We start from the raw sequence: 18,018 nt of genomic DNA on the forward strand, positions 1-18,018 counted from the left end.
ATACTAATTTTGCAGGAAATATTTTGCGGGTCTCTGCTAGTCACTATAAATCTATATTGTTTTACAGTATTAATAGTTTCTCCACGTTTTTGTCAACCTGTATAAATGTACTAAAGGATATTTATTCCTGAACAAGTAGACAAGTAGAAGCATTACCTACTAATAAAATATAATGATTCACTTGTTGTTGTTTTTTATATTTACTCTTGTGTAAGACTAAGTTAACAAAGGAGTCAATTAAGAATTAATTTTATGTTTACATTGGAATGGAGGTTAATATCTATATCAGTAGTTATAATTAAAAGATAATTAATTTTAAAAACAAGTCTGTAATATGTTGTCATCACCTTATTATTCTATGTTGTCAGTTGAGAACCTTTCTAGAGAGAAAAGTTTATGAGAACTTCTAAGACAAACGAAGCTTGCTATGTGGAAAAAAAAATACTGAATGATGGCTTAAATTCATCAGTTATGCTCTAAAGATAGAAATAATTATGTTCAACAGTTTCATTTTGTATATGCTTTATAACTCTAACAATTAAACAGTCTTACCTTTAACATTTGGACATATATCTGTCTCATGGTTTACCAAATTATCAGATCAACTGCAGTTTACTGTTGAATAATTTCACTGCTGTACAAGAATGTAAGGCATGCATTATCATTACATCAGCAAATTATGTATGTATAAGAATAATGTTAAAATATACTGATGCTTGTGAGATGTTTTAATTTGGTGTACTGAGTGAACCTTGAAATAACTGTAGCAGAATGAAAGAATAATTTGTAATGAGTGCTATATCTTACTTATAGTAAAGAAGTGTGAAGTAAGATTAGCTAAATAAGAGCAATATAAGTATTTGATATTATACCACACATTCTGTTTGTCAACATCATCAGAAAGCATGCCATACATTCTCATATTGTTAGCAAAATTGTCCAGTGGCAAATTTCTAACAATCCATTAGAATGTGAGGTATAGATTCTTGTTCAAGTGTCACAGGTAAGACTCCATGGGTTACTTTTTGAACTACATTATACCACAATACCTTTGAATGTCTGGATTGTTGCTGTTTTTTTTTTATTATTATTATTTATTTATTTTCTCTCTTTATTTCTCAAATTATGGAAGTATGATAAATTGATTTGTTTTTCTATAAAGATATATATACATATATGAATTTTCTGGTAACTTGCTGTAGTAACAGGTGAAGTTTTCTAATTGTGAGCAATAACTAACGTTTATACCTATCAACTAATGAGTTACTTATTTTCATCTCTGTTTCCATTTGATGGTAATATCATTTCGTTTATGTATCCTTTATTATATGACATTTTATTATTTCTGTCATTTCTCACTTTCCAGCATATTAATTACAGATTACATGCTTGAACATATTTTGTCTTTGGGTTGACATCAGAATAATGTCAGCATGAAGAACGTACTTTAATACACCACTTTTGGAGGTCCCTTTTTGTATGATAATGACATCTTCATTCTGTAACTATTGGCTCAGTCTTTTATTATGTATTTTTATTTTACATTATTGATTCTATTACTTAAGTTTTTCTATTACACCTGTTGCTTTGAGTGAAAATACTCAATGACATTTGCGCCAATTACTTGTTTTTTATAGTTGTGGATTCTAACTATACAGGACATTACTAATGTGATCCAACTAACACTAACTTTTTTTTACATTATCTCATGTGTATGTACCATTGCATTTATTACTTTTTTTAATAAACTAAGATACAAACAACATGTAATCATATAATATACCTCAATAAGAGGGATATATGTGACAGTAGTGTGCATACAGTGGTAACAATACACCATCTATCAGATCTAACCTTTATTCTCAAGCCTTTCTTCTGAAATAAAATCAGAACTAAAACAAAAAAGCACAAGGGTGTTAAACCCCACATCTAAAACTACATCCATTTGTGTGAATAGTTGCTATTCATAAAACATAAAAACAAGAAAGAGAAATAAGAAATAACATAAAAGTAGAATAGGTTATTACAATTGTGTCATTGTGACTGGTAAGTAAAAATTATCAACTGGAGTTGGCATTGAGCCCCTATGATAGCCACATACATACATACATACATACATACACACATAAACAGCATATTAAAAACTAGATAAAGACTATTAGAAAAATTCAAGTACAGTTTACTTTTCAAACACTGTAGTTTGTTTGTACTGCAGCTTTATTTGTTGTATGTTTTTTTTAGTGGTGACTTTCTTTGTTGTTGATCTTATTGTCTGAAAAGTGTTATCAAATCTTCCAATTTTTCTAATAACAGTAAGTACTGATCTAGACACCCTAGGTGTCATTCTGCTGTTTGTACAGGTATGTGATTGAGGAGATAAATCCTGCTTGTCACCTATTTCCTGATACCCTGTTTTAGTTCTGTTCTAATTGTTTATTTCCTCCTTACTCTCCTCTTTCATTTGAAGTAACTTTTCTCTCAGTCACTTTAGGTGGTCAGTGTTAATTTTAGTTGTGAGATGTTGTAGGTTCAAAAAACCCTTATTGCTTCTAATACTTATTTATTTTGTAATTCTGATATCACATGTCTATCATGCAAATACATTTTACACTGTGTGTCCATCTTTAACATACATCCCTTTTATTAGGCTATATTTTACTCATTTCACATTATAGTTTGTATATACAAGGTTTTTTATGTGCAACACTTTTATGAGAGCTCAAAGAAACATTATTGTCAGGCTACATTCTCCATGGAATTATCAAGGAGACATATTTGTGTTTTTTATGTTCTACTAGATAAATTTTCTTTTGGTTTTTCAGTATTCACAGAATACAATGTTGCTAAGTGATAGAAATACTAGGTAACCTAGCATACGCCTTATGTATTATAGGTGTGACTCCTACCAAGACAACAAATATGATCTCCCCTGTGGCTATTCCCTCTCCTACCTGGGCTGTACCTGCCTCAACTATCCAGACAACCACATTTACCCCACCAGCAAATGTTACATGTGTATCACCTGTAGTAGGGGTGGAGAAGACAAAGTCTGAAGAGACAGAAGAGTCTAAAGAAGAACAACAACAGCAGCAGTCCCTCCAACAGCAAGAAAACATGATAATTAAAGGACCTAATGCTCGAAATATGCTTATGCAGAAGCTTATGAAGAAAAGCGAGGTAATGGACATATTTTCCAACAATATAACAGTTTACAATAATTTTGAACTAAAGAAAGTTAAGTTTTTTGAGCAAAAAACAAATGTAAAAGGACTGTATCGAGACTCTATATGTAAACTGCTGTTTTATCCTGCTTTTACCCCTTAGGACAAAGGCAGGAAATAAAACCACCTTGATTACTATGAAGTAACCTAAAGTCTGTCAATAAAGTAATTAAGGTATCAGAAAGTTGAAAATATTGTTTAAATTATTTTAAAATATTTTTACCTTCCAACAAAGAGTTCCATAAAATATGCTGTCATTTGAGGTAACTGTCTATAAAGTCATTGTCTCCCTCCCTTCCTAAGGAGAGAGGCTTATCATATTTCCTTTTTTATTTCTTCTTTTTGGCAATTACAATTGTGCATCACTCTTTTATTGATTTTTTTTTATTCAGGACAACATTCTGATTTTAGATTAAAGGGGAATTTTACAAAAACTTGTTTTACCCTGAAGTTCACTTATTCAGAGGTTTGAGTATGTTATATTAAAATATTTTGAATATGCATGTCACTTGACAATCGTAGTCAATATAAAGTCACAGTGGAATACCATATATCAGAACTACATTTAAATAATTTTTGGTAATGTGATGCCACAAAAGTTTGCTCACTTTTGGGAAGGATATGTAACAGCTCTTTCTTATGCGAAATATTCAGACACTAAAGAGTATAAAGATGTATTCAGATCAGGGATGTAGAGTTTTCAAAATGGGGATATCCCTTTTACCTAATGGCAATGGAAAACAAAGGAATGTGGATCAACTTGTAGCACCAGTACCATCCAGAGACAGACCTGAAACAATTTGTACTCCAGCTGAGTTAAACATAGTGCACCATCTTGTAACAAGTGAGAATCCACAAACACAAATGTCAGTTTCAAACGCCATCCACCTCCCTAAGACAGCAGTATGGAATATAATCAAGAAGGATCTCCATCTGGAAAAGTAACATAAGTCACATGTACAAAAGCTACTTTCAAGACATATTTGTTCAACCATTCCATAACTAAAGAAATTAGAGAATGAAATGGGTGTTCATGCTCTTCCCTACAAAAATATACTGGTTAAGTTGCTAGACACAGCACCTGTGGATTTTTTTATGCATTTAGACTATTGAAACAGGCATTGGGAAGTCATCATCCTTGCCATCATCATCAAGTGTTCTGTCCTTAGACAGGTCTGAATCACAACTCTTCCTTTGATTTAACTCTATCTTTAGCTGCCCTTCTGTCCATAAGTCCTTTATTGTTGGACGTCATCATTCTTTACCTCCATTTTGATCTTCTCCTAAGGAATTTTCCCTTAGTTACCTGCTTTATCTGGACATTCCCTCTCAAAACATGCACAATCCAGATTTTCTTCCTCTTCATGATTTATGGGACAAATCCACTTTCTTCCCTCTTCTGGTGTAACATTTTCCATATCTCGAGTACATATTTTGCCATACTTTAGACTTAACTATATTCATTATTCTGTTCTTCAGTTTCCTCTCAAAGTTCTTAGTCAGTAGCTCCTTTTTCTTTCTTTCTTTAGAAATCTGATGTGATAAGGCTACCCAAATAGTGAAACTTTCACCTCTTCCAACTTCTTATCTTTGATAATAATGTTTAATTTTGTATTTTCTTTCCTTGACACTCTCATTACTTAAGTCTTTATCATGTTTAATTTCATTGTAAAATCATTTGCTGTTTCATTAAGTTTCATTGCTACGTTGTCATCTGCAAGATTTCACTATATGTGTTCCAATTGTTATTCCTTCAGTCAGGTTTTCCCAAGCTTCTTTTATCATTGAAGAATGTTGGTGATAATATACACCCCTACCTTACACCTCTCCCAATTGTTGCATCACCTGATTCACCTTCACCTATTCTCACTATTGCTGGTTAACTCATGTACAAAGCTGCAATCAACCTTCTATCTTTCTAGTCCACTCCAATCATTCTAATACTCTTACAAAAGCTTTCTGAAAATCAGTGAAACATAATTACCTCTTAGTTAAATTCCAAGCTCCTTTCACATATAGTTCTCATTACTTCAGTCACTTCTCCCATTCCACATCCTTTCCTAAACACAAATTGATCCCTTGCAATGTAAGCCTCTGTTTTCTTTTTCAGTCTTTGAATGAGTAATTTTTAGCATGATTATCAACATGTGTGGTATCAAGATAATTGCTCTGAAATCTGGAAGGTCAGTTACATTTGATTTCTTTTGGATTAGTATCACTGCTGGCCATTCACCTCTCTCATACATCTTGTTGCTGAGTGTGGTCAAATCATTTATTGTTTCTTCTCATAGTTTTATCATTTCTGAAGGAGTTTTATTGATTCCTTCTCCCTTTCTAATCTTCATATGTTTGATTACTGCAAGGACCATTATCTTCCTTGTCGTAAAGCTTTTCATTTTACCTTTTCTACTTTTATTTGACTTTTCCTGATTTTTTTATTTGTGTAGTACCACTTGCATTAGTTCATTTTCTTGTGATTTTTTTTTCACTTCTTTGTACGGTAAGTTTCATCTTCCTTGTCTTTTCTGTCCTTTAAATATTAGCATTCCCTGTCCAACCAAGTTTCTCTTGCTTTATCAGTTTTTTCTCAATTCGTTGTTCCTTTCCTGTATTTTTTCTTCTCACCTACATTTTTTATCATTTTCTCAGTTTGTTCTGTCTTCTACCCGTTTCTCTCTGATGTTGATGTTATTCTCTGAGCTTATGAGTATTCTTTTCTTTTTGTTATTCCAATGCCCTTATTCAAGTCCCTTACTTTGCCTACTTGTTTTTGCATTGTTGCTTCTTCATTCTGCTCCTTAAATGGTACTCCTTTCTGTCCTTTCAGTAAATAAACATTCCATCTCTTTCTTCTCTTACTTATGATGATTTTCTTCAGTCTCAGCTTTCAAGTGAACATCACTAAATTATGATAATAACCTGCACCTGATTCTGGATAGCTCTGAGTGTTTAGCATGATGTTTCAGTATCACTGTTTGACTGTAATATAATCTAGCTGGAATATTTCAAAATCACCTTGTTTCTTCCAGGCATATCATCTTTTGTTTTCATGCTAGAACCAGGTGTTTGCTATGTAGTTTTCTCCATCTGCAGAATTCAACGTGTTCTCTTTCCTTTCTAGTTTCTAACTCATATTTACTAATGTCTTTACCAACTCTTCCTTCTCCTACAACTGCATTCCATTCACCCATAATTACCACATAATCACTTCCATTTTCTGCATCAATCATCTCTTCCACCTGTTCATAGACTACATCTATTTATCTCTTCATCTTAGTCAGATGTTAGCATGTAGGCCTGAATGATCACAATGTTCATTGCTTGGAACAAGTAACAGCTATTACTTCCTCAAACTATCTTGATAACACTCTTTACTGTCTTTTCATCAAGTAGTACTGCAACTCTTCTCTGTCTGTCCTGTCCACCTGCATATATAACTCTTTCCTCATCACTGTTAAAATCTCCTTCACTCTTCCACTATACTACACACAGTTTCAAAATTTTCATCTAGGCATGCAGCATCCTTTTCTTGATGTTCTCTAATTTCTGCATTCTCAACATTATTCTAACATTCCATATTCCAGTCTTAATTACAGTTCCTTTTTCTTTGGTTCTGTAAGAATATCACTTGTTGCTAACCTGGGAAGCCTTACTTCTTTCTCTGCCAGGTGCAGTTCTCCCATGATTAAATGGCATGGCTCTGTTTACATTGTTTATTTCAAAGTCATTATTCTTGATATGTGCCATACTAGGGAAAGTAGTTGAAGTGGTTTCTCCTTGCCTTCCTCAACAGATGCATTTTAACCCTCTCACTGAAACATGTCAAAGGGCTTATGTCACAACATTTTAGAGTTATTTTCAAAACTTAATTAAACAACTTTATTATAATTGTATGTCAATATAATTGGCATCACAACTTAGTTTATAACTGAAATTTTAATATTGTATACGTTTTGATTTCTTAATTTGAAAGAAAATATTTTTGTCGTATGGCATGTCTTATTGTTCAGTTTATATTTGGTTATGCCTACCATACGAAGTCTATAATGGTTAAATAATTAGAAGCTCAAACTTTAGACATTTGCAAGCAAGAATGTAAAATAAAAACCTCCCATCTTTTTGATTTGCCAAGATATCAATATATTTTGCAAACCTACAAGAGTAGCCCCACCCACTACTCCATTATTTTGAAACCTCTTGTCTTCTCACACCTACTTCTCTTAAATACATGTTTATAACTAATAGAAAGAGCACATTCCAAACTATATAATTCTGACAGTTGTTTTTAATTGGCTTGAAGAGGAAACTTGTAATTTGACTGGAATGTTGAAATCTATTGAGTAAGTTGTTCCTCTGAACAGAAATTATATTTTTGTAACCCACTTATAGCTTAATTAGAGAGCCAGGTAAATTACAATGGTTTCATGTGTTCTAGTACATTAAATTGATAACTTTTTGTCTAGAGAAAAAATGTCACAATTTTCACACTAGGAGAAATTCAGCATTGTTTTTTAATATTGTCTTACAAAGTTAATAACTTAAAACTTATATACTATTAAAATTTGATTTATTAGCTGCATTTTTATGTCAAATTTATTCATATACCATGATAACAAAGTAGATTAATTAAATTTTGTATGTAACTCACTAAAACTTCATGATATGCACAGAAGATGATGCCCATGGCAAGAGGTTTAATAAAAAATATACATACAACCTGTCAAAGAAATATATTAAAACTCAATTAATAACAAATTACATATTATTATAATTAATGATTCATAAAACTGTAGTGAAGTTTTTTTAAATACAGATTCTGTAGCCTAAGAAGTATCAACTATAAGCTACACTGATTATCAAAAATAAAATTGCTTCTAAACTTGATACTTACATGGGACTTAACTTTTCCCAGTCCTTTACACGTGGCTTCCACTGGGAAAATAATTCTTTCTTATAATGATTCTTGCGGCTGTAATGAAAGTACATATTTCTTGAATTATGAGAAAGTAAACAGTGTAGTAATCAGGGAATATTATAAACAATAATAAATAAGCAGGTAAAATATGAAATGATTATCTACCAAATATAACTGAATGTTTTAATAAAAGATCTGTTCTATGTTGGTGGTCCAGTTTTAATCAATTTTTTAAAAAAAGAATCTTTTAAGTATTGTTGAACTCTTCAACATATCCACCATTAAATTTCTTCAATACCTAGAACAAGTTAGTAGTAAATAGTACATGATTTAAGACTATAAAACTCAGTAAGTACTTGTTTTTTTGTTAATAGTATTTTCAATACCACTATATATTTAGCAGTTTAACCCCCTCCTTCAAACGTGCGAGAGCTTTGTATTGCTATGTAAAATAAAAGACAGATATGTGTATGAATTTCTGACAACTACAATAAGTATCCATTAAGTCACAATCCTTCTGAGTAAAAAAAACTCTCAACTTTTTAATAAGGTTGTTAGATTTTCTTATAATTCTGTTGTTTCAAAAACATAATCCTTTTAAAAATGCCAAAAATGTATTCATGTCACTAAATATCTGGTTAGCATCTGGTTGTTAGCCTTTTTACCAAAATGAATCCCATAAATAATGCAAAAGTGTTGAAAACACACATAGAAAAATCACTCAAACAATATCATGAATATCTTAAGTCAATAAACAAGTAAAGTTACTATTAAAAAACATTCAAGTTGCACACGTAGAATGATTGAACCCCTAAAAAAACTTTATTAAAGTGTAAGTGATACCCATTAAAAAATATATATACATACACACACAAATATATGTATCATACAGGATGGCATTAAGAAAAAATATATAAATTCTAGAACCACTTACAAGTCTAAAGTCCAATTCATAGCAGGTTCAAAAGGCATTTTATCGACTCTTTCTGACCCATACTCTTTAAAGACATTATGCAGCTTTCTTTTGGGAAGTGAATACTTGCTATCTGAAAATATACTGTTTTCAGTCTTGTGGAGTACTTCTGTAAATTGGAGGCATACGCACACACACACTCTGTATGAGTTAATGTTAGAAAATGTTGGTTAGAGCTCTTTACATATCAATAGTATATCTCTTTCCAATCAAGAAAGAATGTTGTCCATAAACAACTCCAAAACTGGCTTATTTAGACATTTCAGCCAGGTTTATATCTTACAGTTTCTTTCGCCCTGTTTATCTTCAATAAAATAACTTGATAAGCATTACATATATATCTTAAAAACATTAATTTTGAACAGACCAATTTTTGTAGCAATTATATTTAAGAAACCCATCAGTTTTAATGTTAAAGTATTTATATACATATGATCTGTATCAAGCATTCATCATCATACCATTACCCACTCACTCAAATAATCACTGCTACTTCTATTGTTGTTATTGATTTCAATAACATTAGTGTTAAGTACAAATGTGGTTTGTGTACTTTGTTGAAGACAGTATGATTAATTTAAGAATTAGTTGATTCAACAGAAGATACATGCTATAAATAACTAGTGAATAAGCAGTAAAGAAATAACTGTCATTGTCTGAATTCACTTTTGCATTTTTATCTATAGTAGTTTATTTAAAGATAAAACATTTCTATGGTTTTCTGTAACAGATGGATACTTGATTCTTTTAGCATAGTATAAAAATGAAATTAGAAAGAAAGAAATATTCCTGTAGCTTTCTAACAGATATAATCAAATTACTGCCGAAACCACTTTACCGTGTACTGACGTATACAGATTAGAATCTCTTCTATCATATTGTTTTTAGCCACTGGCTCTAGTTTTGTTAGTAATTGTTTAGACAAGATTGTGTGACATCATGAAAAGATGACAATGAAGGGCTGTAGTAATAAAACCACTAAAAGAGAAGGAAAAATCACATGAAACAAGACATGAATCATGATATTTTCAAGTGATGACAGATTCTTAACAAATATAAGCCTATACCCAGGGAATCCAGACAAATTCTAAAAAAAATTAATGAATGGACTGTTTACAGCTGAGAATATCTCTGAGCTCTGCGAAAATGAAAGTTGGACATAGGGGTGTAACGATAAACCAATGTGTGTGTTTTTCTTCTAGCAAAGACACATTGGACTATCTCCTATGTCCACTGAGAGGAATCGAACCCCTGATTTTAACATCGTAAATCCAAAGACTTATCACCATCCCACCAGGATACGATAAACCAATGCACTAGTGAATTTCAGTATTATTGCCAATTTGATGCATCACGATACGAACGTATTGTATCGATTTGTCTGTTGTATTTTATGAATTAAAAAAAAAATTATTTAATAAAAGTTAAACTGGTGGCAGTTTCAAGATCTCACTTTTTAAATCCTTTAAGTGAGAGTTCAATGTAAATGAGTAAATTATCGTTAATAAGGCTACTGTAAAGAAATGTACTTCTGGTAAGAAAGAACTGTCTATACTCTCAATGGCATGACATATTAATACTTTGAATTTTAACAAAGAAAGTTATAAATCTTTTCCAAAATATTCAAAATAGCCTTTTTATCAGCTAGTCTCATTAAAAAGATATACTTCTAGTAAATACTTCACATTAATTATGACTTTGAGACTATACAATGTTATTTCATGACAGTTGTGTTTCTTCCAAAATGGCAGGTGAGCTGAAGAAAGACTGAGTTTATTGTGAAGAAACGAGTCAAAAGTGGTGTTTGGAAGCATTTAGACCCGGAAAAGATGCTAAAAAGGTGGTTCTAATCATAAGTCAGCAAACTTACAAGTAAAGAAAGTTTTCAATGTACATTGCTATAAAAGAAATTGTATTGCAAAATATTGAAATACAATTTTTCTGGGCAATACTTAGCCCTAATTAGGCATTAGTTAAATTTTTTGTGAATTACACTACATAAATGTTATATAATGATAAAATATCTTGAAGTAATAATTTGTTGAAGTAGAGTTGGAATCATATTTTCAAACTTGATATACAAGTGTACAGTTGACATTTGAAAAGTATTCGTCAGTCCAGATAGGGTTAATCACTAAGGTATTGTATGTCGACCATTACAAGTCTTGATTATCAGCTCTTTGGTTTGTATTGAAAAAACTTATTTTCACAGTAATCATGGGGTCTTTTAAGAAAACAACTTACACAGTTGGAAACCATCATGTGAGACAGTCAATCATACTTCAGTTGACTGCAAATTGATTATCTGAAATCTAAACTCATTTCTCACTTGGGAAGATGGAAAGAACAATATAATCCAGATTTGTCCCACATGCTTTCTACTTATCAATCAACAGGTTGACTGTCTACATTACTATCCTTCTCCCCACACATGATTTTTCTTAATTTCACACAAAGCACAAGACATCTTTGAGAGAGGTCAAACAGAAGGAATGCTTCCAATTGATGAAAAATTATCATGCTTACATAATACTAGATGCATGACTGCCATATTACCATTAACTTGCAGGTGTTCAAAAACTTAAAGCATGTAATGACAAGTTAAATATTTATAATTAACATTATTGTTTGTTTGTTTTGAACTTCGCGCAAAGCTACATGAGGGCTATTTGCACTAGTCGTCCCTAATTTAGCAGTGTAAGACTAGAGGGAAGGCAGCTAGTCATCACTACTCACCACCAACTCTTTTACCAACGAATAGTGGAATTGACCATCACATTATAATGCCCCCATGGCTGAAAGAGCGAGCATGTGTGGTGTGACTGGAATTTGAACCCGCGACCCACAGATTGCGAGTCAAGCTCCCTAACCACTTGGCCATGCTGGGCCCAGTTAACATTAAATAAAAATTAGAAGTATGAACAAAAACTTCACTTACCATTAGCATATTCTGCAGTTATGTATTCCTTTAAATAGAAAGGGAAATAAAAATAAGTTTAGCTGATATAAATTACTGTAACATTACTTAAAAACAAAATAAGATGCTATAAATACATTCTTATATATTACTTAATATCAATTTTTTAAAACTTTTCCCAGTTTATTTCATTTCATTTAAGGTATTGGATTTAGTTTATTTGCAAAATATCTTTCCAGTAATAATACAGTTCCTGATCCGTGATCATTAAATAATATAGTTGAACGATTTAATTAAATGTGTCCCATATTAAATATATAGAATAATTTTTATGTTGTACCTTGTCAGTGACAAATGTCCAAAATACCTAAGAAGACTTGCCCATTTTATAAAGCATGTTCTCACCCCATTCTTCATATATGAATAATACCTGTATTCTCTATTTATTTTTTGTAAAGATAACCAAGCGATTCAAGGAATTAAATGCCAAACAACATAATTTAATTTTTTTCAAATTAATATAAAAAACTACTTCATAGTTAGGTAAACAAAGAAACTCTTATTATATATTAAACCCCTGTAAAAACAGTCACAACATACTGTGTGAACTTGTCAGAATAAATTTTAATAGTAATTTTTTGTAGCAATCTAAACAATTGCTACCATACCCGAAATTATCCAGTTATAAAGTTCGGTCATTAACAAAAGAATACATGGCAAATGTGCATAATTATATGCATATGAAATAAACATACACTTATCTTATTTCACTTACCTAGAGCTCAAACAGAACAAGCCCAAATAATTATATCATAAAATGAAAATAGTACGTAGACTGTAGCAGTGTTAGAAATGTGAGACTCCACTAACTTGACGGTACTGTTCATCAAAACTAACTTTACTCATACACACATACATTAAGTCAACCTATATTATATTACTGATTAAGTACAACGAAGAATCAGTGAAAATTACAGTTAATAGTTCCAACACTGATAAAAAGTTTATAAATACATTACATACATGATGATTGCAAATTAAATGGTTGAAGAGTGAATCAATCCCCTTGAAGTTGGTTTCACATGTTGTACATCGCCAAGTTTTCTCAAGTGTTGCTTCACAGCTGGCCAAATGAATTTTCAAACCTTTTATGGACTGAAATGTCTTCCCACAACCCTGAGAAGCCAAATATTACCATTTGAAAAGCCTTAATATTTTACAAGGTTAAATTTAAGTAAAATTCATATCAAAGGATAAATTTATAAACAAAACCTAAGGATGAAGATACTACAGATGTTTTATTTAAAAAAAATTCTTAATCATTCCTGACAAGCTGGCCTTCTCAGGATAAAGTAAGCACACATAGCTAAAAGTTGAATATTTGATACAATTTTCTATGCAGGTAGCTATAAACATTTTTTGTTGAAGAAAAAAAAGTATAGGTATGTTGGTTGATAACAACTTGAAAGTTGAAACAATGATCTGCCTAAATTAATTTTTTGTAGGAAAAATACAATTACTTTAGGAAATAAAGTACTTAAACCTCGACTTTTTTTATTATTTTGTTTGTATTTACTAAACCAATTAGCTTTGATTAAGTAATAAAACTTTATGTTTCCCTGTGCCAATAACTGTTTTTTTTTTAATCTATCCATATATCTGTTAGTTTCACATCCAAATGAAACCTCCAGGAAAGAAATTAAGTTGAAAATTTTAAAACACATACACACTTACATTCATATCATTCCCCTACATTTTTTTTCTTTTACCAAAACAAAACTTTTTTTTGCTTCCACGAGGACAAGAGCAAGTGTAGAACTTTACACAAACACTAACAGGTTTGTATGGTTTTTTTGGGGATAATATTCTTATCAATTTCATTTAATATTTTACACATTCTACGGGTGTCTTCAATTTTTTTTTATATGATGAAGAATATGAATTAATACGAAGCTTTTTAAAAAGAATTAATATTAAACTTTGGAACTATAGAATAATTGTATTCTAACAACTTACATTTTTTCGGCATATTAGTTGATTATTCTGTTCTAACTCCTGCAGTACCTCACTGCCTTCTTCTTCTGTTTTTTGAATCACATCCAATTCACTAAATAAACCCTTCCATGGAATCAAGTCCTCCACCTGAATTTTTCTTTTAGTATACCCATCTTTCTCTTCCTCATCTTCATCATATTCACTTGATGTACCACTGTATGAATCTGATACTGAACACGTTCTACTCTTTGAGTCAACATTTTCTGCTAGATTCTTTATATAACTCTGTACTTGCTGTTGGGCTCTAAAATTACACCAGAAAAAACATTAAAGGATTTGTAGTGCTTTTCATAACTGTGTCTCACAATCAAGTGCAAATAACAAACCGTAAAATATACAATGCAGTTGTAATTCCACAGTAATGTTACCTGCACCTTACCAAACTGCATTAAAGTTATGACGTGTTCTTATGCTTGTAAAATAACTTATAACACAAAGTGATAATCAAACAAAGTTCTTTGTCTTTATCCGTTATAAATTAGATATTATTAGATGATTATTATGTTTAAAGTACCCAAAATTAGATAATCTATTCCAGTATAAATTGATAAGTACATTTTGAAAGAAAAAACGTGCAAGGTATTTTATATATATATACATTGGTTTCATTTAAACCATCAAACTTACTTCATTGCAGCTTTTCGCTTTGGAATTTTTGTTCCTTCATTAAAAGTCTCATCTTTCTCTTCCATAGTCTCAAGACTTTTAACTGGATGTGCATTTTTCATGTGTGGAATCATACTGACCTCCCTCAGTTTTTTACCACATATTTCACAGTTAACGTATCCTCGCCCCTAGAAAACGAAAAGTGGGAACATCATCATTTCAGACTAAAATATGGCTCAGCTCATGAAAAGTGTCTGGCAAAATCAAGAAAAGTGTTCATTTTTGTATTCAATTTTGAAAACTTTCTCACACTATTCCTTCATGCATATTTTTTAAATAAAATTATTATAACAGACATTAAACTAGGGTGTTTCAATGAATAGTCATAATAACAGAAGTAAGTGTTCCATTATTAAACTATGCTGAGACAGTCTACCTTAATTATATTTTCATAATGAAAAATAACTACATTGCTTCTGTGTAAAACTGTTACGATGTATCTCTTAACTATTGTTTCAGACAAAATCCCAGTTAAAAACATGTAAATACCTGCATCTAAAATGTATTAAAATTGTCATTGTAATCAATATAATACTGACTCTTAACACCTTACATGGTAACTTTTATAAGTTTTTGGAAGAATGAATATAACAACTGAGCAAAGTTGAAGAAAAAGTCAACACCTGTAACCATACTGTTATGTCCTACAATAATCCCCTTTGGAAACATTGACTGGACATTAAACATAAATAACAGAGGGCAATTTATTCCAAAGATGAAATGTCCAATAGAGGTTTAAATTTTCAATAAATTTTGATAAATTCAATATCATATTAATACACATCAGGATTAGTTTAATACTACTTATCATAACACATAATTAATTAGCATACTGGGCAATTAAAAAAACTTAGCCTTGAAGATCTTATCCTCCTGGATATTTATTAAGTTTCATGAATGCAAATATCGAAGCAGGACTAATAAAAGCATGTTTCCTAAGGGAAAAGTTTATGTTGGTTTATGGTTGCAGCTCAAAGGCATATAAACATTTTTATTTTAACCTGTCTAACACGAAAGGATCTAAGAATGCCAAGACCCTTAATAACCAAACCATATCATCCAAAATTAATATCAAGATACGAATTGCTGAGCCTTTTAATTTCCAAGTAGCAATTAAACTTCACTGTCAGCACCATGTGAAATTTTCTATGAAAGTTAAATTGTTATTCATAAAATAAACAAAAACAGTATGCTTCCCCTATTGTCAGAATTGGAAAATATAATGCAAAGTGAATATATCTGTATGCAACAGGAAGAAACTGTAAAAATTGTGGTCTTAAGATGAATCACTATACAAAGTATTTTGGCTGAGAGTTCATACACCTGCCTCGATTTTCTTCCAACTAATTTTCTATCTTGAACACTTGAAGGTATTTGACCACAGGTGTATATTGTGCAATTGCAAGCATCAAATATGGCAACAGATCTGTATAACAAAGCACAATAGTTTAGCAAACCAACTATAAAAGTCAAGCTTTGACAGCAGCTATTATCTATTACAATGATACACGCAAGTCTGAAATTTGTCACCTTTCACAATTCTTCTGAAAAAAAAATATTCCCTACATTTAGATTAAAAACACTCATTAACTCTTTCTCTGCTGCCTCAGTGGATTATGCCGATCACGTGACCCCAAAGTAACTGCAACAGTTTCCATACTCTAACTTTTAACATGTTTTTGTATCTTCACAAAATATTTCAAGCTCTTAGTACACATTACAAGTTTTTGTAGACAAAAAAGATTTGAATTTTTAATTAAGTATATTTAGTAAAAATATGTGAGTGAATTTATGAAGTCAGAGTGTTGACTGCTCCGAGTGCAAAGCAATGTTCACGTTAAGATTAAAAATACCTTTCTTCATCTAAAAATTTTGAATTTCATTTCTCCAATATAAAAAAACCTCCTTAATAAAAATGAAATATTTGTTTTTCAGAAAAACTTTGTTTATTTGTCATTTTCTCTACCCTAACTATACAGAGTTTGTCAATTTGATCAACCTTGTAACAGCCATAATATTTTTTTAAAGGTTGAAAAATGCAAAATAAAGTATTGACTATGAATTTCCAAAGTACTTTCACTGAGAGTTTCTACTTCTAACCTTTTCACATCTATTTACTATGTTTATTTTACTATTAGCAGCTGAAGTAGAAACCTGCCGAACATAAAGCAATGAATTACTGCTCCTGCCATTAGACTGTTTACGTGATATTGTAATAAGACACCATCAACAGCAAATAACCTTGTGTGCCACAATTATCATTACTTTCCCACAGAGTTTATTGTAATCTTGGCTCTGAGAACACAGTGGAAGATTACATATTAGCTTGCTTACAGAACAGTGATTGTAACGAGAATTGTCTAAAGTAATAAAAGTGTGAGAAAATGTTTATGATATGGCTCTGTACAAAGTTGGGATCGATCAATAAACTTTGTAGATGTCTGGATGTGATTTGTCTTTCCTGAGTGTTCAGAAGTTAGTGGTATAGTGTATAAAGTGTGTATGTGCTTATGAACATGTAGACATATGAATACTATTTACTTACAAATGTTAAATTGTTAGTTACTTTTATTAAAACATAGAAGATAATAGAAATACAATTTATATTACTTATGATGTTATGGAATTGATTTGTACTTGCATGTCATACTTGATAAACTTTGCTGTAAGCCTCATTTATTTTCTCAAGTGAAGGGGGAAAGACAAATTAATTTTTGTAATTACAAAGATGCATTTTAGAAAACCTGTGTTTCCTGTGGGAATAAAGCTTAAACTGAAAGCAAAACTGACAATTCTCTGTGCATAAAGCAACATAATATAATATGTCATTTGACAGATTAAAAGCTTGGCTTTCTATTGGTTATAAATAATATAGTATTGAAAGTCAGAGAGAACTATTTCTGACAATTTCTGAAAAAAGTATGTGAAAGGTTGGCATGGCAAGAGGGGTCCAATTTTCAATTTTCTTGCTCTGAAACTAAATAAAATTGAACGCTGTGAAAACTATGCTTTCCCTGAGCAATGGCAATAATATAATAAGCAATTTAAGTTAAATTTTGTACTTCTCAGAGGGGTGATAAATAAGTTAGAGAAGAGGGGGTTCGACAAGCTTAGTTGAATTTCTAATGACTCTTGTTGCATAGTTAAAAAGCCAGAAACTTTGTAATAGTTGTCAGACATATTCTGTTTTTGCATGTTTATATTCTGTGTTCTTTGGAGTATTATGTAATTAAATGAAAAATTATTTATTGCAGTAGTACCATTAGTATAT

The 18,018-nt window shown here is 31.1% G+C and overlaps 1 protein-coding gene across 3 annotated transcripts in view; it reads right to left on the minus strand.

Moving 5' to 3' along the window:
• LOC106469911 overlaps positions 1 to 18,018 on the minus strand; it is a 70,040-nt gene that overhangs the window by 27,271 nt on the left and 24,751 nt on the right. For all 3 annotated transcript variants that reach the window (XM_022398482.1, XM_022398484.1, XM_022398483.1), the window contains exons 9-14: positions 14,709 to 14,875; positions 14,043 to 14,325; positions 13,050 to 13,202; positions 12,048 to 12,075; positions 9,071 to 9,182; positions 8,113 to 8,190 (exon numbers count right to left, since the gene is read on the minus strand). In XM_022398482.1, the coding sequence (XP_022254190.1) occupies positions 8,113 to 8,190; positions 9,071 to 9,182; positions 12,048 to 12,075; positions 13,050 to 13,202; positions 14,043 to 14,325; positions 14,709 to 14,875 (821 nt within the window). The remainder of the gene's footprint in view (positions 1 to 8,112; positions 8,191 to 9,070; positions 9,183 to 12,047; positions 12,076 to 13,049; positions 13,203 to 14,042; positions 14,326 to 14,708; positions 14,876 to 18,018) is intronic.

Source organism: Limulus polyphemus, unplaced genomic scaffold, assembly GCF_000517525.1.
Source record: "Limulus polyphemus unplaced genomic scaffold, Limulus_polyphemus-2.1.2 Scaffold3720, whole genome shotgun sequence".
In the NCBI taxonomy this organism is placed as follows: domain Eukaryota; kingdom Metazoa; phylum Arthropoda; class Merostomata; order Xiphosura; family Limulidae; genus Limulus; species Limulus polyphemus.